Genomic DNA, 22,570 nt, shown 5'->3' with positions numbered 1-22,570 from the left:
CCACCAAGAGAGCGCCCACGAATTGTGACTGAAGGGTCACATGACCGTATGATCTACATACACATCCGGCTCCGCATTTAACTGTATAGGTTATCACCACTACATTCTCACTTCTACCGCTAGCACGTGATCAGTAACGCCCATAATACCACCCAAGAAAACAGCGCTCATAAATAGAACCCTCGCGAGAGAGCAATGGGGAAGCAGAAAAGGGAAGGAGAAAGTTTCGCGATATCACGTCACATAAGGTGGAAGAGGGGAGGCGATTTTGATTGCGTAGGAGGCTCCTCATGCAGGTCACTCGATAAGGAGAATGCAGCGCAAATCATCGAGGATTTCCCTGCACCTTTGCCTCAGGAACCCTGTCTCGTCCACTTTAGCTCGTGGGCCGGATCATCGGCCAAGACACTAAATTATAGGCTAGACTACTTGTGGAAACCCTAAACGGTACAGCTGAATGAATTTATTACAACAAAGAAACTATCAACAAATTAAAAACTTTATCGCCTCGAATCCTTTCTGGCCCCGCTATTCGGATGCTACCGGATTGAATAGCTTACTTTGGGGTCTCTGTCAAGAGTCCTTCGATGGATGTACCAAGTTGCAATAGAAATGGCTGAAGGCTCTCGATATAAGCCTCCAAGTCGGCAATTCTTCTGCCTGCAATTAGTATAGGATGAGGCCATGTATCTATTGAGCAAACTAACTTTTGCTTCTCCGTAATTCTAACATAGTCAGGCTCTGGATTTCTTTTGAGGTGAGAAAGGGTACCATACCGGTCTTCCAACCCATTAACACGGTCTTTAAGCTCAGTGATTGATTCGCTTAACATCTGAATGTTGCATTGCGGTGACTGACTAGGTGATAGCTCGGGGAGTGCATCAAGGGGCTCCACTATCTCATCGATTGGGGGGAGTGCGCCAAGTGGGAATGGGTCTAGATGCTCGAATGGGTCCAGGTACTCATCCAAAAGATGGTCCCACGGGAATGTATCGTCAATGCCTAAGTTATACTGGAGATCGGGGAATTCATCATGATCTTCGCCCCATCTAAGCACTGCATCAAAATCTGTGGCTTCCATGTTGATGATAGTGTAGGATGAAAAATGGTGCAGTCGGCCGTATTTAAACTACCTGATAAGCAGGATGTAATTGGCGCTTACTCGGCGGCGCAGCGCCCACGCATGATCATAAAATTAGAGAGTATTTCTTTTTAAAGGAAGGTCTCGTCAGCGAAACGCTCCCACCTAAAATTATCCATTTCCATTAGCCCATCACGTCCATACTATCGCAAAAGCCGCCCCAATGTCCGCCGAACCCAACGCCCCAGGCCATAACAAACAATACTATGAAGAAGAAGAAGATCTTCTGATCATGCTCAAGCAGCTAGGGGGACTCTCGTGGCCAGAAATTGCGCACAGATTCAACGAAAGTGTCACGGACGACCGACGCAGAACCGCATCGGCCCTAGAGAATAAGTGGCGACAGTTACGAAAGACCTATAAGTAAGACAATATCACTTTCGGTTAGATCATTGTTTCTAATTATGGCATAGCTTGGCCGAAACTCCCCATATGTTCCTGGAGCAGGAGCAGTAACTGAGACTACGACCGACGGGATGAAAGGAAATTAGGAAATGATCTACAGGGCATTGGATTGCGTATCACAAAGATTCATGTGCGCGTTTAAAATCTAACCTTTGGCTTTCCTGTGATTTGATAAAGGGAGTAGTTTTATTGGGGTTGCCTCACAATGCCCATAGCCTCACGTGATATCTACACCGACATTACTGAGGGCCTCTTCCTCCTACAACTGCCTCACGAGTTCAGTTGCTTGCCTCTGCGGGTAGCTCGTCATCTCTCACGCAGTCAAGTCTTGATTTTGTTTCACGTCCTTCTCCAGGACAACAGCACCGATAGGCTTTGACTATATCGCTCTCCACCATGACGTTCAGCCAGTCTAGCAGTGCCACTCCTGCCCCGCTCGACTCCGCTTGGCCGCCGGCCCACATTTGGGAAACCATGGGTACGGCAGACCGTACCAGCTGGCTAGGACAGATACAGAGAGACCGGGCTAGGCGCCTTGAATTGGATGTAGCGGAGACCGACCTCCGCCGCAGAAGGCCTCGTGTGGACCTTCAAGATGATGATACTCTCGAAGAAAACCGTGAGCCACTCCCCGAAGTTAAACCACTCATCGACATATTTCCTGGTGTCTCCGCCGCCCTTCTTACTCGCGTCTTTAAGAGGAAGTTGAAGGCGACTGAACTCATACGCTTCAAAGAGAAGTCAGTCACCGAGCTAGATCAGGAGGACAGAGTCTTCAAGATGACCGAGTTAGGAGGCACAGTAGGCTTCAAAAAGGCAGCAGCGTCGCTTAAGGACTAGGGCCCTAACCCTCAAATATGGACAACCTGCTTTCTTGCCTATCTAGCTGTTGTAGGATATCTCTTCGGCGAAAAACATCCTAAAGCAGTTCCCAATCTACTCATGTTTATAAGGCAGATCCTGGACTTCGCTCAGACTTATCAGTGGTCAGAAGCAGTTCTCCCACTTACCCTTAATTTCCACTAATACATAATAGATAAAGGAGAGTTATCGACGGACAGCTACCTGGTCACGGGCCCATTTCGCGAGAAATACCTCCGCCACAATCTCACCGTGTCTGCGAAGTCACTAACAAACCCTCTAACCCGGCTTCGTCAAGCTAGGAATACCAGATCTTCGAATAATGAGACAGAAGTTTGCGATAAGTTCAACTCGACAGGGTGCTCCTGGGAAGGCTGTAAGAGACGTCATAAGTGCACGGCATGCGGCCTAAGCGAGCATAGCGCCTCCTCCTGCCGCAAGAAAAAATAGCAAGTGACAATTCTTGAGAACTACACCAATATCACCGACAACGTTGTTCTCAATCCCCTATCCCTAAGCCTCATACCACAGGGGCAACCGCCCCGACCAAACACTGCTGTTCAATACCCCGTCTTCAACCCAGAGCTCCCAAGGCTACAGTCCTCTCCGTCGCCACTGTATACGCAAGCCTAGAGCAATCTTCTACGCTACTATCCGGGCGATCTCGGGTCCACTATCGCTAGCATTCTGACCTACGGTGCTCAAGTCGGTTATAGGGGCAAGAAGCAGTTTCGCCACTCCTCCAACCATCACATACATGAACCCGACATGATCACAGCCAAACTAGCAGAGGATCTCAGCCTCGGTCGTGTTCGGCTAGCCTCTAGGTCCTCCTTCGTTTCACCGCTTGGTTTAGTCCCTAAGCACGACGGGGGATGGCGCCGTATCCATGATCTATCCTGGCCCCCTGGACAGGGCGTTAACCAGGGCATACCGGACCCCTGGTCAGCTATCGAATATATGTCAATCGATAACATATACGAGCAGGTCATACAAGCTAGCCCAGGTTACACAATAATCAAGAGAGACATCAAGGACGCCTTCCGAATAGTCCCCGTTGCCGAGGATAATCAGCACCTCCTTGCCTTCCAGTGGACCGATTCCACTTATGTCGAATGCTGCCTCCCCTTTGGCCTCGCAACGGCCCCGTTTCTCTTCAACCTCTTTACCGAGGCACTCCATTGGATACTCCAATGCCTCCTCCCTACATTCCATATCAATCATTACCTAGACGACTTCATCACAATTACTCAGTCTCCCTCAGTGTCCGACCCCACGGGTCTTTTTGATAAGGTCTATAACAGAGTCACCGACTATCTACGTATTCCTCGTAATACCAAAAAGGACCAGTAAGGGACCTGTGTTACAGTCCTAGGTATCCAGATCGACTCTATTGCAATGGAAGCTCGTCTGCCGCCAGAAAAGTTGTGCCGCGCCACATTGGACGCCGCAGCTGCCCTAAACGCAGCGAGTCTCTCCCTCAAGCAAGCAGAGCGTCTCACAGGCTTATTAGCCTTTTATTCAAGAGTTATCCGACTTGGAAGAACAAGATTACAGTCTCTATACACCTTCCAAGCCGCTTTCCCACATGGTAGTAGTGCGCGCCGCCGTATCCCTTACGAGGTACGTGACGATTTGGAATGGTAGAGGGACTCTTTGTCTCTCTTCAACGGCGTACTCCTAATTGACCCCTACCGCCGCCCTATCACGCATCTCTACACAGATGCCTCCAGTACAGGCCAGGGGCTCTTCTTCTTCTTATCCCAGTCTATATTAGACTGCTAGCTAGCCCATTGTCACCAGCTTCATCCAAACAATGCGGCCACATTGGCCCTTGCTCAAGACGCACATACGCACATCAATACCAACGAAGTAGACGCCATCCTACAAGGCTTCCTACTCTTCAGCCACCATTAGCTCCATCATACTCTCGTTATCCACACGGATAGCTCCACAGCGCACTCGGGACTTAAGAAAGGATTTCTTTATAGTCCGCCTAACGCACCTCTAAAGAGCCTGCTTATCCTAGCGGCGGCGAGAGACATCCACATCGTGCCACACTGGCTTCCCTCCGGGGAAAATACATTAGCAGACGCGCTCTCACGTAACAATCTTAAAGACATTGCTAACATTTGTCCCCATTGGCAGGACCTCTCGGTATTAAACCGCCCGCGTGGTTCTGTTCACGAGCTCCTCAGCTTAATGCCGGCCATCTAAAATTACTCTGGAACGGACTCAGCGCTAACACACGTTCCGTTTACCTCTCTGTTCAGCGCAGCTACGAAAAACACTACGCGCTACAAAACTTATCCGCATAGCTAGTTTCAAGACAGTCATTGACCTCATGGCTAAGCTCACGACTCCTTGGTAACGCCAGCCAAAAGGTTGTCAAGCCTGACACCGCACTCGCCGACCTAGCCGCTCTCCGAGCCTACCACATCGATAATTTCCTTAACGATAAAATCTTCGATAACAAGCATTTTCGGCGTCTTATAGACGGCGCGAGAAGACTCAACCCAGTCACAAAAGTACGGGTCAAAAAACCTATTTCGCGTGACACTATTACGAAACTATCTGCGAGCCTTGCCGCACTACCACCACGGCCTTTAGAGATGTCTGCGAAACTGCTAGACGACTTGAACTTTGCAACCGCGTGCCGGGTAGCATTTGCTGGATTCCTTCGCCTCGGAGAATTCACCTACAAGACTGACGACCTCAGCACACATTCTATCTTCTCAGCCACAAAGTTAACGCGCTCCGACGTCAGGTTCTCGTCCTCGTTAGACCACGCACAACTCACACTCAAGCGCAGTAAGACAGACCGCCGTCACGAAGGGGTGCAAATTATTCTTGCAAAGACGGGAGATGGCGCGTGCCCAGTTAATGCCCTTCAGAAGCTGCTACTTCTCGACCCCAGAGGGCCCGACGCCCTATTGTTCTCCTTCCACAGAAAACCATTCAGTCGCAACAACTTCCTCTCGACCTTATCTACTAAGCTAAGAGCGCTTGGACTACGGACAGAGGGCTATTCGGGTCACAGTTTTCGAAAGGGCGCAGCTCAGTATGCGCACGATAGTGGGATACTCGACGACCAGATTCAAATGCTAGGGAGATGGACCTCAGAAGCTTTCAGGGTGTATTTTACGACGAACGCGTCAGTTTTGTACAAGCTCAATCACCAGTTCTAGACAGGCTCGCCGGCCCCGCTGTCTCTGCTGCTTCCCCCACCGTCCCCTCCACCATCCTAGTTTGGCCGGGTCATTTGGGCCCTATCTGACGCTACCGTCTACGACTGCAGCGACAGGTGACCCGTTATGGCCAAACTAAACTATTCTTGCTCCTCTTGACTGCGTGAGGTCACCAATAAAGGGAGTAGTTTTATTGGGGTTGCCTCACAATGCCCATAGCCTCACGTGATATCTACACCGACATTACTGAGGGCCTCTTCCTCCTACAACTGCCTCACGAGTTCAGTTGCTTGCCTCTGCGGGTAGCTCGTCATCTCTCACGCAGTCAAGTCTTGATTTTGTCCCTCCCGCCTTCCCTCTGTATATAGAACCCACTACAATACAGACATATTGCCTCCCTACAAGGGAGCGCGAACGGGCCCTATCTGACGCTACCGTCTACGACTGCAGCGACAGGTGACCCGTTATGGCCAAACTAAACTATTCTTGCTCCTCTTGACTGCGTGAGGTCACCAATAAAAGGTGTAAATATATCTATTTAACACCCCCTTCCCACTGTATATTCCATATAGTTCGCATTCCACAAATTCTTCGATCTGAATCTGTTACAATGGAAAATCAAACTGTATGCATATCGATATTTTGTGATTCTCACATATTCTTTCTAACAAGTCAAGGTAAACTCCGAACATGTTGTCGTCCCATTGAACACCGTACGTCGGCTCTTTCAGCGTGAGCAAGAAGATGCCCACTCAATCGCCAGCCTTCAAACGTACATTTCATCTCTCGAAAGCTCATTGCATACTTCAGGGTGGAGAATGCAGCATGTCATTATTGAAAAGAATGCCCTATATGCACACTACGACCAGCTTCACCGGGACTATCTGAAACTTTTCGAAGCCTACGAGCACCTAGAGAAGCGGATCAACTATACCGGATTGGGAATCACAGATCTCCCCCCAAAAGAGCGCCTCACGTCCGAGAAAATCATCACCGAGAATGTGTGATGCTTTCTGTTTCATACCGCCTTTATGCTCGAATGAACTTTTTTTGTGGTTGTTTCGATCTTCGTTATATGGTTCTAGGGAATATTTGTCGTAACGTGAATCAAGGGGTTTAAACAAATTTATCGAATGATATTCCAATTGCTCGTTTTCGATAATTCTGGATATTCTATACTCTGGGTCATTCCTTGAGAGCACTTCATGTTCCTTCGAGTAGGACTGCACGTGTGCGATACAGCCATCCTTGCATGTATGTGGAGAACATCGCCCAATGAGACTCTTGGGTTCCTCTTACCGTTGATTTCAAAGCATCATCTTCAATTTCCAAAGCATTAGACACTGAGACTTTATCATCCAATATGACGAAAAGGCGTTGAAAATGGGCCTTGTAACCTCTGGTTAGTTTCTGCTCTGGATTCTCTCCTACGCAAAGTCACGTACATCCTCGTAGCGCGCGATTAAGCGATAAACCTTGACCTCTCTAAAAGCAAGATCCAACTAGATACCTGCGCGACAAAGACTATGCACTTTGATACAGCCAGTGCCGGGAGGCTGATTCAACTTCTTTTTTTTTTTGATCAATTGTGATATTTGTCGAGATCAACTACTCCTTTGGTCATTTACGCTGATCATTGTGGTCACAAATGAACATGATTCTATAGATGCCCGTAAGCGCCTGTATCGATGGCTCCGTAGGCGCCGTCGCTGACATGCGAGATAAATGCACCATACGGCCCATCGCATCGGGAGGAGCCTTCGTTTGTGGTTAGTTGGTGGCGAAGGCCCACAGGGGGCGCCAAATATGTAGGTGCAAAGTCCACGTGGAACCTGTTTGACAATGATTGATTGATGAAATTGTTAATATTTTTAACAATTTAAAAACGCTACTTTGTACAAATGACATTAGTCCCCTTTTAACTACTGTGCCCTTTGCACATTTGTAAATAGCTATTTTGGTATAACGGAAAGGTCCGAAAGAGATTTGCCACTTATGTGCATTCCAAAATTGAGAGTTATAACTTGCTGGCTCCCCCGAGACGAACAACAGCTATACGTCCACTTCTATTGTTCATAATGTCAAATCTGAACCGCACTCGTGACCGTATCACCCCTCGTTTTGTGAGCGTGGAGAACGTGGAAAGCGATGCCGAAGCGGAAAGCGAAAATAGTAACCAGGGGGAGGACATCCCAGTTCATGAAGAGAATTTCCCCGACAACAATGATGAGGCGGAATCATTCCTTCAACCTATGTGGTCAACACCAGAGCTGCTGGATCATACTGCAGAAACATCTGGCTTGCCAATGGAAGGAGTTCCTCTGGCTTGGCGTGGAAACAACACCGGGAAATCACTGATAGTCGGATATGCGTGTGAAGGGTTCGTTACTGGACGATTGATCCCAGCGGCCCGGCGTCCCATTCCCTCTCGAGCACCTAATATATCAGAGCAAAGTCTTGCTCGCCGAAATGGAGATGTTCGGACCGAGCGAGATATTAAAGCTTGGGGAATGGTCGCATGGCGGGTTGATAAGATGTCGATCAGCCAGGACCCAATATCCTTATTAATACCAATGACTGGAGCATGGTATCCAGAGACGTACGTCTATATTTTTTGGTGGAGAGGAGATGAGAGCTGGGAATCGCGGCATAATCTTCGATATGTTTGTGCTAGCAACCACCTAAAGACAGACATGTTAATCTACAATGTGGCGAAGGAGCAAGAGGCCAACTATCGCGAGGCACTTACAGGAGTGAGGCCAGACTATCCTCCAGCAACTACCCAAATGATAAACAATCATTGGAAAAATGTGAATGCATATCGAGGTGCACACTGGATTCAACCACGTGCTGAGAAAAACAGACGCATAACGGGAATTGAATTTGAACCAGTTGTCAAGGAAGAAGACAACTCTCCCGAGTTCGACAATGAAATAGCTTCGAGACAAGGTTCCATTGTCGGCAGCAACAGTGATGCCTTCGAAGAAGCTGGAGAAGAATATGACGAAGGATATCATGATGGCTCCAATGAGGGTGATGATTTTGAGGTCGAAGAGGTGGTTCGGCGTTATTTGACCCCTATTGATGAAGAAGGTGAGAGCAGGGATTTCTTCACGCCTGAGGTCACCCCCAGCCGAGCCCGAGGGCGTGGTGAAGCACAGCAAAGATATGGTATTTCTACTCCCAGAGCGACCAGGTCCCCTAGCTTTGGTCACCTATTCCAGGGGAATAGAGGCCAGGCCCGACAGATGCCAGAAACGCCACGTAATCGGCACATTCCGCGCTCCAGCCAGGGTAACTCCAACCGCTCCAATCACCCGAACCGGGGCGATGAGCAGCGGACACCACAATCCAGCCGCCCTCATCGCTTTAATCAGGACAATCAGCGGCTACGGACTCCGCAGTCCACTCAGGGCAACCGCTCGAACCAGGGCGATCAGCAGCGACAGACCCCACAATCCACTCAGGGCAACCGCTCGAACCAAGGCAATCAGCGGCTACGGACCCCGCAATCCACTCAGGGCAACCGCTCAAACCAGGGTGATCAGCAGCGACAGACACCACAATCCACTCAGGGCAACCGCTCAAACCAGGGTGATCAGCAGCGACAGACACCGCAATCTACTCAGGGTAACCGCTCGAACCAGGGCGATCAGCAGCGACATACCCCACAATCCACTCAGGGTAACCGCTCGAGCCAAGGCAATCAGCAGCGACATACCCCACAATCTACTCAAGGTAACCGCTCAGGCCAGGGCGATCAGCAGCGACAGACACCGCAATCTAGCCGCTCTAATCGCCCCAACCAGGAAAATCAGCGGCAACAGACCCCGCAATCCACTCAGGGCAACCGCTCGGGCCAGGGCGATCAGCAGCGACAGACACCGCAATCTAGCCGCTCTAATCGCCCCAACCAGGAAAATCAGCGGCAACAGACCCCGCAATCCACTCAGGGCAACCGCTCGGGCCAGGGCGATCAGCAGCGACAGACACCGCAATCTAGCCGCTCTAATCGCTCAAACCAGGGTGATCAGCAGCGACAGACCCCACAATCCACTCAGGGCAACCGCTCAGGCCAGGGCGATCAGCAGCGACAGACACCGCAATCTAGCCGCTCTAATCGCTCAAACCAGGGTGATCAGCAGCGACAGACCCCACAATCCACTCAGGGCAACCGCTCAGGCCAGGGCGATCAGCAGCGACAGACACCGCAATCTAGCCGCTCTAATCGCCCCAACCAGGAAAACCAGCAGCGACAGACCCCACAATCCACTCAGGGCAACCGCTCGAACCAAGGCAATCAGCGGCTACGGACCCCGCAATCCACTCAGGGCAACCGCTCAAACCAGGGTGATCAGCAGCGACAGACACCACAATCCATCCGCTCTAATCGCCAACGAACATCGCAAGGTAGCGAAGGAGACCAGCGCAGTGCAGGATTAGACATTGCCCTAGCTGAGGACAACCAGAGTCAGCACCAACAGCGACGCGGTCCAGGTCGCCCCCGCCGTGACCTCCGCAATCCACCAAGTAACCTACCCACACGACGTAGCACTCGAATAACTCGAGTCCCAACAGGGCCTTAGGGCCTTAGGACTTTCCAATCATTCCTTGTTATATTCATTAATAGAGCAATTTGTCATAAGTTCATCTTAAATTCTATTATATCATTTCGATCGCTGCGTATACCTATAAGTCAACCCTTAGAATTTCGAGTACTGTTTTGCTTCAAGGGAATTCAAGTTTGAGATGTTCGCAGAGATCGATGTACAGTAAGCCAATTAGAATAGGCGGATCTGATGCTTAGCATTAATCCCTGCGAGGTTTGGGTCAGATTCAAAGAATTTTTGACTCTGCATGTCCGGTTTATTATTAGTCTATGCTAATTTGAACCTTGGAATTTGCTCCTCAAGAGCACTTCAGTGCTGATCAATGGTCTCAAAATTGGAAAATTCATGTCCACTATCTTTGAGAAGAAATTGGTAAACTGTATACGAATGGAGAAGATAGACTATACATACCTATCTAACAGCTTGTATTGTAAGTGAGTATAGAAATTATGTGACCTCGGGAGTGGTGGACGAAAGGATTGCGGGGCATTGCGGTGATGACTAAAGTCACGTGAGTTATTCTTTATTCTAGCTATGCATCGTTCCTAGTACTGATTCTTCCGAAGAGTTCTGTGCCAGTTCGAAGTCGGACTTATATATCAAGGAGAACGACAGCATATCCTATTCTGTTCCGGGTGGAACGCGCCGATCGGATCTGGTGTGGAGTCTAGGTTGCAGTACTTGTTCGGTTGGATTGGCCCGGAAGGCGTCTCGCCGAGGAATTGCCATCTAGTCCTGTGTCACTCCCTCATATGGCAGATATCACGTGATGTCAACAATGTACAATTGTAAAGATGTACATATGTAAAAATGTCCACCTTCGAAAATGTGCAGAGGTAAGATAGGAATTTGGAAGATTTAGAGTCTATTCATGCCGTATATAAGTCTGCCAAATGCCTGGGCTCGTCAAAATTATAAATCTTGGAAAGCATTTCATTCGAAACTTTTCTTCAAATACACAATACGCAAGAAGATTGATTGGATCATGAAGCCTTCATTGAAACCTACTCTTAATCCTGGCTCTGCTCCTAGGCCTGCCGCCAAGCCTACCTTGCGAGCAACCCAATACGCTGAGGAGTACGATATCGCAGAACCACTCATTGCGTCCATCCTTTGGGGTCGTTCCAGCGAAAGGAAACAAGCCTCCCTTCAGCTTGACTCTGTAAATGATCAAATTCGGGCAAAGAACATTAAACACAAGATTCCTAAAGCAAATGGATGTATCGATATTGCCGCCTTCAAGATCGCTGCCGAGCAGCTAGGTCAAGCTTCAATAGCCTTTGCGGCAAGTCAAGACACCAAATTGTTCTCGCATACGAAGAGCGAGCTCGACAAATGTATCAGTCGAGGCAAATTGCCTAAGTCTTGGAACATTGAATGGGGGGAATTTCTGGATTTTCATGGTGAACGAGTTGGTATGACTTCCTTAACGGCCACCATGACACTACCACTTCTAACCGATATACAGCTCGATTGAACACACAACTCAATCAGCACAAAAAAAACCGGAACGTCCAAAGGAACCGTTCTGATGAACCGGAGAATAGATACAATGATGGAGATGTGCAGACAAGATACCATAAAGATTCCGGTGTTGACGATGAGGAGAATGAGGAGGAAGCCCAGGATGAGTACCTTGACGGAGAGGACAAATACAGTGACCAAGAAGACGAATACTATGATGATGATGATGAGGAGGAGGAGGAGGAGGAGGAATACGACGAGTATGACGACGAAGAAATTGAATATGATCGGGGCGAGAGAGATGGATACGACGAAGGCAAAGGTGAATATAGTGAAGAGAATTTGCTCGATCAGGAGGTCCTAGGTCATGATTCCTCTGATGATGGCCCAGAATTGGTCTACCACACAGAGCGCGAGCTAGAGTGCGTCGACATTGGTTTGGTTAGACGCCGAGCACAACATCACTATGGGCTTCTCTTGGCCTCGGGGTCCATCCTCGGTTGGCGAAAGACTAAGCTGGCAGGCGTGGCAGCAGTGATGGGATACGAGTGTCGAGGTAAGAGGACTGCCCGTGTGAGGCAGCACAAGGAACCAAATGATGGAGCGGAGTCTGTGATGAAGGACCGCTCTTTGCCAATTCTCGGGATTGGCTTGATAGCTTGGGAAGTGGATTCAAAGTCTGTATTCGAGCCAACGAAGTCCTTGTACCCGACTCCAAATGGGAAATATCCGGCTACATTTATTGCAGTGCGTTGGGAGGGTGATATCTGGACATGGGAGTCTCGCGAGGAATTCCATTGCTTGATGAAAGACCTCAGCCAGTTCGAGGTTGACATCCTCTTATACTTCATGGCAATATCCCAGGAAGGAGACTATCTCAAGGCCATGACCGGGGAAAAACCGACATTCCCAGTTCCAGGCTTTGACATTGCAAGCACCTAAGAATCAATTGAATGAATCGGGATAGTTGCCGAGTTTGTCACTGCTCCTTATTGCGGTTAGGATAACAAATTGCTTCGTGCCACTTATTGGTTTATGTATGCTATTTCAGTTTTAATGCACTCCAATCTAGTTGCATACATATGCACGATGAATCACACAAGCCAGTATCCAATTGTCTCTTAGCAGTAGCCCACTCGAACTGTTGGCTCTCGGGTATTTAATGAGCCTTATTCCCCCCCCCTTCTCCCCCCAACTCTGGCTCACTTAGACTTCTACTTTCCTCCCACCTACCCAGCCTAGTAACTAGGGTACATATAAAGTTTTTTAAGCCAAAATGGCGAGCCCTTCAAGCACAATCATCATTGAAGATGACGAACTACCCCCAAACTGGCGGCCATCTGATCCACAATTCCAAGGGACCTCCCCACGTACATCTGCTGAGGACACCATTGTTGAACGAACACATGCTGCGAGTGGTGGCATAGAGCCATCCCGCAAACGCACAAGGGCCGCAAAACAACGCCCTGACACTCTGGTATTGCCTTCCTAACACGCTCTGTTTTCGTGAGCTAATGTTAGACCAGGACGTTTCTTTCAAAAAACTTCGTAGGACAGTCGATCAGAAATTTGAAAAGCTCGAACGAGAAGCCGAAAAGCTGCAACAGAAAATCCAGGAACTTCAGAATGAGCTTCTCCAAAAGGAAGAACAGCATCAAGAGGAGCTTCTTGGACGACGAATGCTAGACTGCAAAATCTGCTACGAGCAGCCGGATTGTTGGGGGACTATGCTATGCGGGCACATGGCTTGTCAGTCATGTATCAAAAAATCTAATCCAGAAGTATGCCCTTTCTGTAGAGCAAGCTTTTCGGGGTATGTAAAATGCTATCCATTTGCAGGATAGGCGTGTATATACTGCTGAAGACCAAATTTGATCTAGTGAATTCAGAGCATAAGGGTCGGGACGTATCAGACGTGGACCCTTAGTCATGGAGACCATACAAGGGGCAATGGAATATGAAGATTTGGATTATGTATTGCGGACGGAGAGAGAGAGAGAGAGAGAGAGAGAGCGAGCGAGAGATATCTATCTACTCACTCCATGAGACTATCCCCATGTGGGATGTCACCTGAATTCCCCAACACTTAGGTTATGTTTAACTTTCAACTTTATCTTCGATATAATGGTCCTCCAACGGCTCGAGTTTGTCATTGCATGCTTCTGTTCCTCCCTTTCCACTGTGGCTATTATGCGCCGCATGATGGGATCATCGGGATTTGGTGAATTCCAGCAACTGACTCGTAAAACTTTGTCCTTCCCAGATAGTCTAAGGATCCAGTAAAATCTTTGCCCCTGACTCGAAATATACATATCACTGGGGTTGAGGATCTGGATGTGAGAGTCTTCATAAAATGAATATTGAAGTATCGGCTTCCCTCCATGAAACCTAAAATTTCCTGTGTATGTATTCGAAGAGAGACATCGAAACATTCAGTAACAATGGTCGAGGAGTTCTTCACAAGCGACGAGCCGAAGTACGAAGAATGTCGTCATTTCTTTAAGGTTCTTAACCAAGAAATTCGAATAGCCAATGAAAAGCATCATGTCGACAAGGATACGGGTACCATTCCCGAGAAAGGCTACAATGCCCTATGCAGGCCCTGGCGGCAAGCAGCAAGAACGGCAGAAGCAAACGGCTCCCCGGAGGAGTTTTGGTCGGCTTTCAATAAGACTCGTGATCTTCTGGCCCTCTTTAATAAACGACATTATCTTCCTAAGCACTGGAATATCAGTCCGATATGGGCCGAGCAAATAATTGGGACACCAAATCCCAAAATTGAGCAAGACGACAGCTCCACTTCTGATAGGGATGAGCTCTCAGCCAATGAAGAGTCCGGTGCTGAACAAGACAGTGATGTCGATCACGATGAGCTCACAGGTCTTGATGCCTTAGAAGCGAGAACCATGAAACAGCAACGCCAATTGAGCTCGGCTAAAGTGTTGTTCTGGTGGCCCAAAGGTACCGGATCCCAGACCTTCGTGCGGTACGGAAGCCGCTCCACGCCGATCTATCGGATTCGGGCTGGGTCACACGAGAGCTACAACCTAAGTCAAGTAGAACGTGTTTTGACGACTAAGACTCGCGGCACTGCTAAAGAGATCGGGACTAGGGATGGGCATCCTGAAGAGTTCTGGAAATACAAACGAAAGGACGTGGAGGACATTATTGGCATCGGTTGGAAGATTGAACAGGATGATGAGCAGGGGCTAGATCCTCTTAACTTGCTCCAGCCCGCAAAAGGCATGATTTATCCGCAAACTCGGATTCTTGTCAAATGGAAAGATGGTATCTTTACTCTGGAAGGACGATCTTTCATCCGCCGCATCACAGCCGGCTCAGCCTTAGACGGCGATAGAGTGATTTATCAAAAAGCCGAAGAGCTTGAGACTAACTATCGCAAAAAGCATGGGTGAAATGATATCGAAGATGATGATTATGATGATGAAGATAGCAACAGCGAAAGCGACAGCTTAATTGAGCAAGACAGTGGTCGTAACAGAAGGCATCGTGGCAAGACTGCTCGTCACTCAAACCCACGCAGACCGAAGACGAGGAGCCCCATTAAGAGAGAATATAGTGATGAGAGTGAAGCCTCTACTCAGCCAACGCACAGCCGCCATAGAAGATACCGCAGCGAGCCAAAAAATCGGAAACCAGCCCATAAAAAAGCAAACGCGGCTAGGATAGAAGAGCTCGAACAGGAGATTCAGAAGTTACGCAACTCGACCTCACCTCGAGAAGGACGCGAAGGGCGGCGGAGAGCTCGAGGCAGAGGCGATCGGGGGCGCACAGCATGATCATCATTTACCTTTTGGTACTGTTATGAGCCGGTCTCAAACAGCCCGGCAATTTGTTTGTTCAGTGATTTTGCTTTTCTTTGTTACATCAAGGGGTTTTAAATCTCAAACTCGTTCCCTTCAATGAGCTAGCCTTACGTTTTCTATTGCTTTTATTTTTGTTTATAGTTCATCCATTTAGCTTACAGACTGCCAGATTCAAGCTATTTCCTCAATGATCGCATTTCCTTACCATTCTCCTCCTTAAGCACATATTCTTCAATATGGATTGCTGTCAGCCATCTTATGATCGTTGAACCCAGTTCTGCCGGTGAAACAGATCGGGATGGACTGGGGAAAGAGCGAGAGAAAATTGTGAGCAAGATCCAGTAGTATCAACCATAGGGTGAAAAGCTCCTGTGAGCGCATGTTTTTGACGAAACTCAGCATCTGGCCTATAACGGGACAGCTCAGAATGCACACCCTACAATATCCATTCTATCGTGATACAATTTTCCATTCAACACCAGAATGCGTGGGAAGTCTCATATTCATCATTGCCCCCAGATAGAAAGGATTCTGAATTGATCACAGTGCAATGGCTAAATAGAAGCCCGGGAGGAAACTAACGAAGTAAGGTCTAACACTGCCTCAACCCTTCGAAGTCGAACATGATCACTGCTAGATCGCCGAGTTTGAATACTCGGGTTTCCCCACTCTGAGGGTCCAGAATCGAGCAAATTGCATAATTCAAATACATCGCCGTCTCTCTGAATCTTGATACCCATGTTCTCTTTGTTGACTGTACACTTTAGCTCTGATTAACGAAAAAAGAAAAAACACACTGACCCATTTCACCGTTTTCGTAGGCTTCTTCATACGTTCTCACTGGTATAATGTGGTCCATGATCTCTCGAATTTTGGTCATAGGCGAGACTTGTATCGAATCTGATAAGACAATCATCGGAACTTTGCGTAAGGCCACAAGGATGGTGTCGATATTTTCTGCATTTAAACTTAGCAAATGATACAATCTTGCTTTAGATATTCTTACCTTTTTTTCTTTTGCGCAAAGAGCTTTTAGGCGTGCCCAATATTATAGAAAGCCAACGAAGCTCATCAAGGTTAAGCTTTCTGAGCCAACTCTTGAAGTAGGTATTTATTTTGTCGGTTGCACTCAATGGGATAACTTCAAGATCAGTATGTAGGTGGGTAGTCATCGTAAAGAGATTCTTCCATAGGTTAAGATATAGGGAAGTGTCGAGCCTTTTATCTCGCAATACATCGGCTGCCGTGAAAAGGAGCTGTTACGCATTTCGAATGAGAGACACGAATAACCATATAATTCTCAGCCCACTTTGGGTTTATAACACGCCTTAACATATCTTAGTTTACTTTGTCAACGCTAGATATAGCGACTGATGTATACTTCAGCCAATTACAAACAAAGAAGTGTCGAGCCTTTTATTCCGCAGTACGTCGGCTGCTGTGAATAACGACCCATAGTACGGCACAGTGACTTTACAGTGAGATGGCTATTGCCCATACTCGAATGAGAGCCGGGAATAACTATATGATGCTCAGTCCACTTCGAGTGAGCATGGCGTCTTTACATATCTGATTTTACTGGGTGAACGCTAGATATAGCGGTTGATATATGCTTCAGCCAGAACCATCATTGTACATGAATGATCTCTATCAAAATCCATTGCATTCCATCATTTCATCACGCTGTTCAGAAGATCGTCTTGTGTTTATTGCAGCGTTTGGGAGTACGTAGGCTATTATTTAGATGTAGAATGTACACCTATCTCCATTGTGGCCTGAATGTTTCCACCGCTTGCCTTATACCATCATGCCTTTGAATTTCCTCATATCTGAACCATCCAATTGTTACCTCCCCTTTATATTCAGCCTCAACCAGCAGATTGGCTTTATTCAAACAGTTTTCTTCATAGTGAATAGCCCGAACCTTTGTCACCTTTCCCTTCAGCTCCTTGCAGATGGCGTGGCCAGACGTTGTGTGCCGATAGACCATGCTTGGTTCAGGTCCGGTTCTCTCACTATAGGGGGAGATAGATGGTTCAGTGGGATAATCAGTCTCGTTCTGAGTTGTTAGCTTTTGTATACCAAAAAATTCTTTTTGGCATACCTTCGAAATCCCAAAACATGCGAGTAGTAGCCCAATCATATTAGACTTCGGTCCAGAACTGTTTGCAAAGATAGCGGTTATCGTTGGTGAATAAAATATGGATATGAGGCTCATCCGTTGGGGCGTATAATATATATGTTGGAATAAGTATTTGGAGACAGAGCGTTGGGAGAGGATAGAATTTTTACAAAAGAATCAATATTCAGGAAACTGCTTTGGGAACTGGCTCTTGGACTCGCTGCCATTTTGTCAGCACTGAGGACTTGCGCACAAACAAAGAATGCGAACGCAAATTTGATTGGATCTAAGAGGAAAGAAAGGACATTGTGATCTACATTGGCAAAACTCTGGGGAAACAGAACGTACGTAACCCTTGGGAACTAATCTAGAACGCTTGCCAATTTTAACGGCAAGGGTTAATACTTCTAGTCTGCTTCGTAGTTGCAGACATATGTACGATGAATCACACAAGCTAGTGCCCAATTGTCTCTTAGCAGTAGCCCACTCAGATTGTTGTCTCGGGTATTTATTAGCCCTTGTGCCCCAAATCTGGCTCAGTCAAACTTCTGCTTTCCTCCCACCTAGTCAGCCTAGCAACCAAGTACATACAAGTTATTTTCAAGCCAGAATGGCGAGCCCTTCGAGCACAATCGTTATTGAAGATGACGAACTGCCCCCAAACTGGCGGTCTGACCTACAATTCCAAGAGACCACCCCACATATATCTGCTGAGCACCCGATGATTCAACAAAGCGATGCAGCAAGTGGTAGCAAAAGGGAACCACCTGACACTCTGGTATCGCCTTCTTAAGACGCTCCATTTTCGTGAGCTAATGATAGACCAGGACTTTCTTTTTCAAAAGCTGCGTATGGCAGTCGAACAACATCTCGAACGACACGTCGAAAGGTTGCAACAGCAAGCCCAGGAGCTTCATGAAAAGCTTGTCGAACAGGAAGAACAGCATCAAAAGCAGCTTTCCCGACGACCAGTCCTATACTGCAAAATCTGCTTCCAGCAGCCGGATTGTTGGCGGACTATGCTATGCGGCCACATGACTTGTGAATCATGCATGGAGAGAGATAATCCAAAAATATGCCCTGTCTGTGGAGCAAAAGATTCGGGGTATATAAAATGCTATCCCTTTGCAGAATAGGCGTGTATATACTGCTCAAGACCGAATTTGAGATATAAAGCTTGGAGTCTCTTCGATTTAATGGTCGTCCAATGGCTCTAGTTTGTCATTATATGCCACTGCGGCTAGTATCTGCTGTATGGTAGATAAATCGGGATTTTGTAGATTCCAGCAATCAACAGATAGACCTTTATCCTTCCCAGAGAGTGTAAAGGTCCAGCAAAATGTTTGCTCCTCAATCGAAACATACGAAGTATCAATGTCAATGGCGTTGAGAATTTGGATGTGAGATGTTTCGTAAATTGAATATTGAAGTACCGGCATCCCTTCAGGAAGCCTAGTAATTTTGTGTTGTCTGTGCCTTGGGAGTGAAACAGAAGAGGATTTACACGACAAGAGTACGGATTGTATATTCAGTATGATTCCAGAGACAAGGACGATGTCGCCTTCCGGTAGAACGGAATGGTTGCAAAGACATTCTCTGAACAACTTCCAGGATTCTGCTGGTATTTGTATGTCGGAGTTGTTTTTGCGGGGGTTGCAGAGATAAAGAATGATATAGGTCTCGCTAGGAAGCTCGTGAAGATGAGACCCAATAAGCACTGGCTGTGCATTATGCTCTTTAACCATGTTTTGGACCCATTTATCGCTTTTGAAAATTGAAGTCCAAAGTAAAATCTGGCTCCTATCAGATTCCCAGGGTTCTTGGCCAAAAGCTGATAGGAAGTTGCCGTGGGAAATCACTGAGATGTGGCGAGAAACATGGTCAAGCAACTCCCTAGGAAGCGTCCTAACAGACGGGACTTCTGGTTTCTTCGATAGGCCAAGGGATCTCTCCATTGCCCGCATCATTGCGGACAAGAAGGTAAAAATGACTGTCAATATTAGATTTAGGCATCATAAGGGTAGAAATATCTCACATGATCAGGGGGTGTAAAGATATCTACCCTCGCTCTGGCTCCCTAGAATGATGAAGCGCGCTGAATTGAAGGTAAACGAGGGAGTGTAAGGAGGAGTTGACTAGGACTATGTAGAAGGTTTTATAGCGTCACTCTATGATAGCACGTGCATACGTCTAATACTAGGAGTGATAAGTCTACCGGACCCCGTATATAAAACTAATACATACATATAAGCAATATCTCTCATTCCAAGCATAAAAGATTATGCTGCCCCCGATAGAGCCTCGACTAAGCTTGGTGGCGGCGCGGTCGGCTTCTTGATGCCTGTCGTATCGTAGGCACCACGACTATGAATTTCAGCTTAACTTAATTGAAAGCCTCTGCTAAAGATACAAAACCTACCTAGTAGGATGGGTCACATAATTAAGTGACTGTCGAATGGACATCGTAGATTATGCTATAGGGAAACCTGGCTCCTCTTTGTGCTTGGTGTTTTTAAGCGAGATGTGGGGATTGATCTCTCTATATAAGGAGTTAACTTAGTTTAAACATGAGAATAAAGCACGCGGATTCGTATACCTGAGTGTGTTTGTAGAACAATGGGCAGCAGCAAATTGCCCAGAAAATGAGACCACACCAGCTCGCAATAAGGATGATAAAGATTAGCCCTATAGTATCCATGCTAAAGAGAAAGCGAATTAAGGTATATATCAAAAGAGGGCATAAGCCTTTTATAACGGACCCAAAAGCTGATTCTGTTTGACCTTACCAATCCGCGAGAGGCCATTTCCGGACTGCTTATAGTAGGTTAACACATTTTCCCCTATCAAATCAAGTCTATCGTGATGACCTCATGCCGTTAACGTTTCTATATTACAAAATTAAAGTCTAGATCTAGGCAATAAAAAACAAGTCGAGAACGTAAGTTTTCGGTAGCATCCATCCATTAATAAAGTATGTATGGTCCCTCATATCTATGGATTCAACGCCCGGCATCTTCCGTATACCTAACTGGAATCCAGCATAATAGCCGTGTTCAGTTTAGTACCACTGTAAAACACCTCTCTATGGGCTTTAATGGAAGTGGAGACTTGTTTTTGATGAAGTGTAGTCCGCTGGATTCGAAACATCCTGAGTAACTTCTGTGTAGCCGCAGTAATATGGATCTGTAACCTGATGGTGATGAAAGACCGGAGTGATCTGTGAATGTTCTTCATTTCTTTCGTACCCGTAGTGACCTGGATCTCTGGGTCGGTTATGAACAGAGATAGCTGCTAGGAGAGGCTGAATGGACTGTGTTATGGGAGTCCTGAGCGCGGGATGGAAGAAAGTGTTGTATTGGGGCGACACGTTGTAGTGAGGATTATTGAAGCTCATAAGGTTGGGCATAGAGAGGCTACCCGGAGAATAGGCTGGTGTCGAATAGAGAGGCTCAATTGTTGTGGTGGTGAGGGCAGCCAGTTCCTGCTTGCTTGGCAGAGGCTCTCCAACAGCCGCTGAGGCTGCTTCAGCAAAAGACTCCTTCTTCTCGTCATCATTATCGTTATCGTAATCTCCATCGTAATCTTCATCGTATTCATCATTTTCACCGTATATGACGTAGGCGTCCGTGTTAGCATCTGATAATTGTTAGCGACCGAAAAGCACTCTCTAGGAGTTCTCAGATCTTACCAACTTTGCATCGCTCAAGTTGTTCCTCTAATTTTCGAACCCGAAGAATTTCATTGATGATCTTGAAATTCGCTAACCCCTTTTCGTTCGCTGTAGCAACTTCCCTTAGCTTGTCGGCAGTAACTCCTTGACCACCGAGCTTGCGGATAAAGTGAAGTAGAAATTCGATGCGGTCTAATTAGATAAGGTGTTAGCCTAAATAAGGCCAAATTAACTCATAAAAAAGATTACCTGTTTGCTTCATGTTATCGGGTTCCTTATGAGGTACATTAAGGGGCCACCATTCGGGCTTAGTCTTTTCGGGGTCACCCTTAGTACCTGAGGCGGATCCTGGGGGGGCCTTGCCTCCATTGTAAGGGTACTTGCTTCGTTTGTGCGGCTCGATGAATCTGATAAATGCCCTCGCGAGAGTGCGGCAGCTGCGCTGCCCGACCTCCCTGAGGGCGCCTCTATAATAATCCGTAACCTTCCGTTTTTCTCCAATTGTGGAACCAGTAGGAAGGTTTTCGATATCCATTTCATCTAGAGCCATTTCAACGGCAGACGTGGCGGATGCTTCGCTCTTGGGGCGCTTCAGGCCGGGTGTTCCTTCGTTGAAATGGGTTGACACGATGCATTCTGAAGGGCTGATGTTGTAGAGACCGTTACTTGGAATGGTCATTGGAACTGGACGGCCGTCTTGAGAGGTTGTTGCATCGGTGGCTAGGGTTATGCCTGAGAGGCCGTTTGGGAGGGTTGAGAGGTTGTTGTTGGACTGGGGCTGGATTTGATAGGTAGGGAGTATTGGCGGGATGCGGTCTACGTAAGACATTATCCTTTCTCCCACTGACTGGAAGCCGTATGTTGCTTGATTCATGTTGCTGCTTTGTTCTCCGAAGAACTCGGTGGGTCTGCCGTTCAGATCCCAGGCCTGGTTGCCCCATGCGGTATTGTAGTTGAACGTTCCTCTAGTGCTGGACGGCATTAGAGATGCCTCACTGTGGTGATTGGCCGACAGGTCATTATAGGAATGGTTCATGCCGACGGGTTGCTGTGCGAGGTTGGACTGGATCTGCAATTCATCCCCTTCTCGCTGGTATGGAGCCCGCGTTTTAGTGGAGCCTAGCCTAGCTGCTTTTCTAGAATTCCTCTAAGGAGCAAAAAGAGAAAGGTTAGCATAGCCCTCGCTATGGATTATATGGCATTGGGCCTACTAGTGTGTATTGGCATTCGGGGGCTCCAATAGCAAGGCATTTAGAACAAGCTAGGCCAGTGCTGATATCAC

General features: G+C 47.4%; 14 protein-coding genes across 14 annotated transcripts; 11 read left to right on the top strand and 3 right to left on the bottom strand.

Moving 5' to 3' along the window:
* Positions 1-556: 556 nt before the first annotated feature.
* Positions 557-1,081, bottom strand: N7529_000986 (uncharacterized protein; the record flags this gene model as incomplete). The annotated part of the gene is made up of 2 exons (XM_057236517.1): positions 557-656; positions 708-1,081. 2 exons carry the CDS (start codon positions 1,079-1,081, stop codon positions 557-559), a joined length of 474 nt encoding a protein of 157 aa, XP_057103320.1.
* A 223-nt stretch (positions 1,082-1,304) lies between these two features.
* N7529_000985 (uncharacterized protein) lies at positions 1,305-1,597 on the top strand (the record flags this gene model as incomplete). Its single annotated transcript, XM_057236516.1, has 2 exons — positions 1,305-1,504; positions 1,555-1,597. The coding sequence occupies 2 exons, from the start codon at positions 1,305-1,307 to the stop codon at positions 1,595-1,597; spliced, it is 243 nt and encodes an 80-aa protein (XP_057103319.1).
* A 345-nt stretch (positions 1,598-1,942) lies between these two features.
* On the top strand, positions 1,943-2,386 carry N7529_000984 (uncharacterized protein; the record flags this gene model as incomplete). The annotated part of the gene is made up of 1 exon (XM_057236515.1): positions 1,943-2,386. The coding sequence occupies one exon, from the start codon at positions 1,943-1,945 to the stop codon at positions 2,384-2,386; it is 444 nt and encodes a 147-aa protein (XP_057103318.1).
* Positions 2,387-3,175: 789 nt separating this feature from the next.
* N7529_000983 (uncharacterized protein) lies at positions 3,176-3,760 on the top strand (the record flags this gene model as incomplete). Its single annotated transcript, XM_057236514.1, has 1 exon — positions 3,176-3,760. One exon carries the CDS (start codon positions 3,176-3,178, stop codon positions 3,758-3,760), a length of 585 nt encoding a protein of 194 aa, XP_057103317.1.
* Positions 3,761-3,805: 45 nt separating this feature from the next.
* Positions 3,806-4,192, top strand: N7529_000982 (uncharacterized protein; the record flags this gene model as incomplete). The annotated part of the gene is made up of 2 exons (XM_057236513.1): positions 3,806-4,030; positions 4,055-4,192. 2 exons carry the CDS (start codon positions 3,806-3,808, stop codon positions 4,190-4,192), a joined length of 363 nt encoding a protein of 120 aa, XP_057103316.1.
* An 827-nt stretch (positions 4,193-5,019) lies between these two features.
* N7529_000981 (uncharacterized protein) lies at positions 5,020-5,684 on the top strand (the record flags this gene model as incomplete). Its single annotated transcript, XM_057236512.1, has 2 exons — positions 5,020-5,561; positions 5,600-5,684. 2 exons carry the CDS (start codon positions 5,020-5,022, stop codon positions 5,682-5,684), a joined length of 627 nt encoding a protein of 208 aa, XP_057103315.1.
* A 521-nt stretch (positions 5,685-6,205) lies between these two features.
* Positions 6,206-6,602, top strand: N7529_000980 (uncharacterized protein; the record flags this gene model as incomplete). The annotated part of the gene is made up of 2 exons (XM_057236511.1): positions 6,206-6,220; positions 6,273-6,602. The coding sequence occupies 2 exons, from the start codon at positions 6,206-6,208 to the stop codon at positions 6,600-6,602; spliced, it is 345 nt and encodes a 114-aa protein (XP_057103314.1).
* Positions 6,603-6,798: 196 nt separating this feature from the next.
* On the bottom strand, positions 6,799-7,232 carry N7529_000979 (uncharacterized protein; the record flags this gene model as incomplete). Its single annotated transcript, XM_057236510.1, is given in 4 exon segments — positions 6,799-7,022; positions 7,037-7,097; positions 7,128-7,163; positions 7,224-7,232. 4 exon segments carry the CDS (start codon positions 7,230-7,232, stop codon positions 6,799-6,801), a joined length of 330 nt encoding a protein of 109 aa, XP_057103313.1.
* Positions 7,233-7,673: 441 nt separating this feature from the next.
* On the top strand, positions 7,674-10,181 carry N7529_000978 (uncharacterized protein; the record flags this gene model as incomplete). The annotated part of the gene is made up of 1 exon (XM_057236509.1): positions 7,674-10,181. One exon carries the CDS (start codon positions 7,674-7,676, stop codon positions 10,179-10,181), a length of 2,508 nt encoding a protein of 835 aa, XP_057103312.1.
* Positions 10,182-11,190: 1,009 nt separating this feature from the next.
* On the top strand, positions 11,191-12,611 carry N7529_000977 (uncharacterized protein; the record flags this gene model as incomplete). Its single annotated transcript, XM_057236508.1, has 2 exons — positions 11,191-11,620; positions 11,674-12,611. The coding sequence occupies 2 exons, from the start codon at positions 11,191-11,193 to the stop codon at positions 12,609-12,611; spliced, it is 1,368 nt and encodes a 455-aa protein (XP_057103311.1).
* Positions 12,612-12,945: 334 nt separating this feature from the next.
* N7529_000976 (RING finger protein) lies at positions 12,946-13,544 on the top strand (the record flags this gene model as incomplete). Its single annotated transcript, XM_057236507.1, has 3 exons — positions 12,946-13,146; positions 13,196-13,450; positions 13,509-13,544. 3 exons carry the CDS (start codon positions 12,946-12,948, stop codon positions 13,542-13,544), a joined length of 492 nt encoding a protein of 163 aa, XP_057103310.1.
* Positions 13,545-14,110: 566 nt separating this feature from the next.
* Positions 14,111-15,085, top strand: N7529_000975 (uncharacterized protein; the record flags this gene model as incomplete). Its single annotated transcript, XM_057236506.1, has 1 exon — positions 14,111-15,085. One exon carries the CDS (start codon positions 14,111-14,113, stop codon positions 15,083-15,085), a length of 975 nt encoding a protein of 324 aa, XP_057103309.1.
* Positions 15,086-18,228: 3,143 nt separating this feature from the next.
* N7529_000974 (uncharacterized protein) lies at positions 18,229-18,589 on the top strand (the record flags this gene model as incomplete). The annotated part of the gene is made up of 2 exons (XM_057236505.1): positions 18,229-18,396; positions 18,446-18,589. Coding segments are annotated over 2 exons (312 nt in total), but the record flags the coding sequence as incomplete, so codon positions are not given.
* A 2,120-nt stretch (positions 18,590-20,709) lies between these two features.
* On the bottom strand, positions 20,710-22,324 carry N7529_000973 (DUF2841 domain-containing protein; the record flags this gene model as incomplete). The annotated part of the gene is made up of 3 exons (XM_057236504.1): positions 20,710-21,254; positions 21,307-21,480; positions 21,538-22,324. 3 exons carry the CDS (start codon positions 22,322-22,324, stop codon positions 20,710-20,712), a joined length of 1,506 nt encoding a protein of 501 aa, XP_057103307.1.
* Between the last annotated feature and the right edge of the window lie 246 nt (positions 22,325-22,570).

This window comes from Penicillium soppii, assembly GCF_028829465.1.
Source record: "Penicillium soppii strain IBT 18220 chromosome Unknown utg000001l, whole genome shotgun sequence".
Classification (NCBI taxonomy): Eukaryota; Fungi; Ascomycota; class Eurotiomycetes; order Eurotiales; family Aspergillaceae; genus Penicillium; species Penicillium soppii.
The sequence above is the reverse complement of the archived record's forward strand: the minus strand, read 5'-3'. Positions and strand labels throughout refer to the sequence as shown.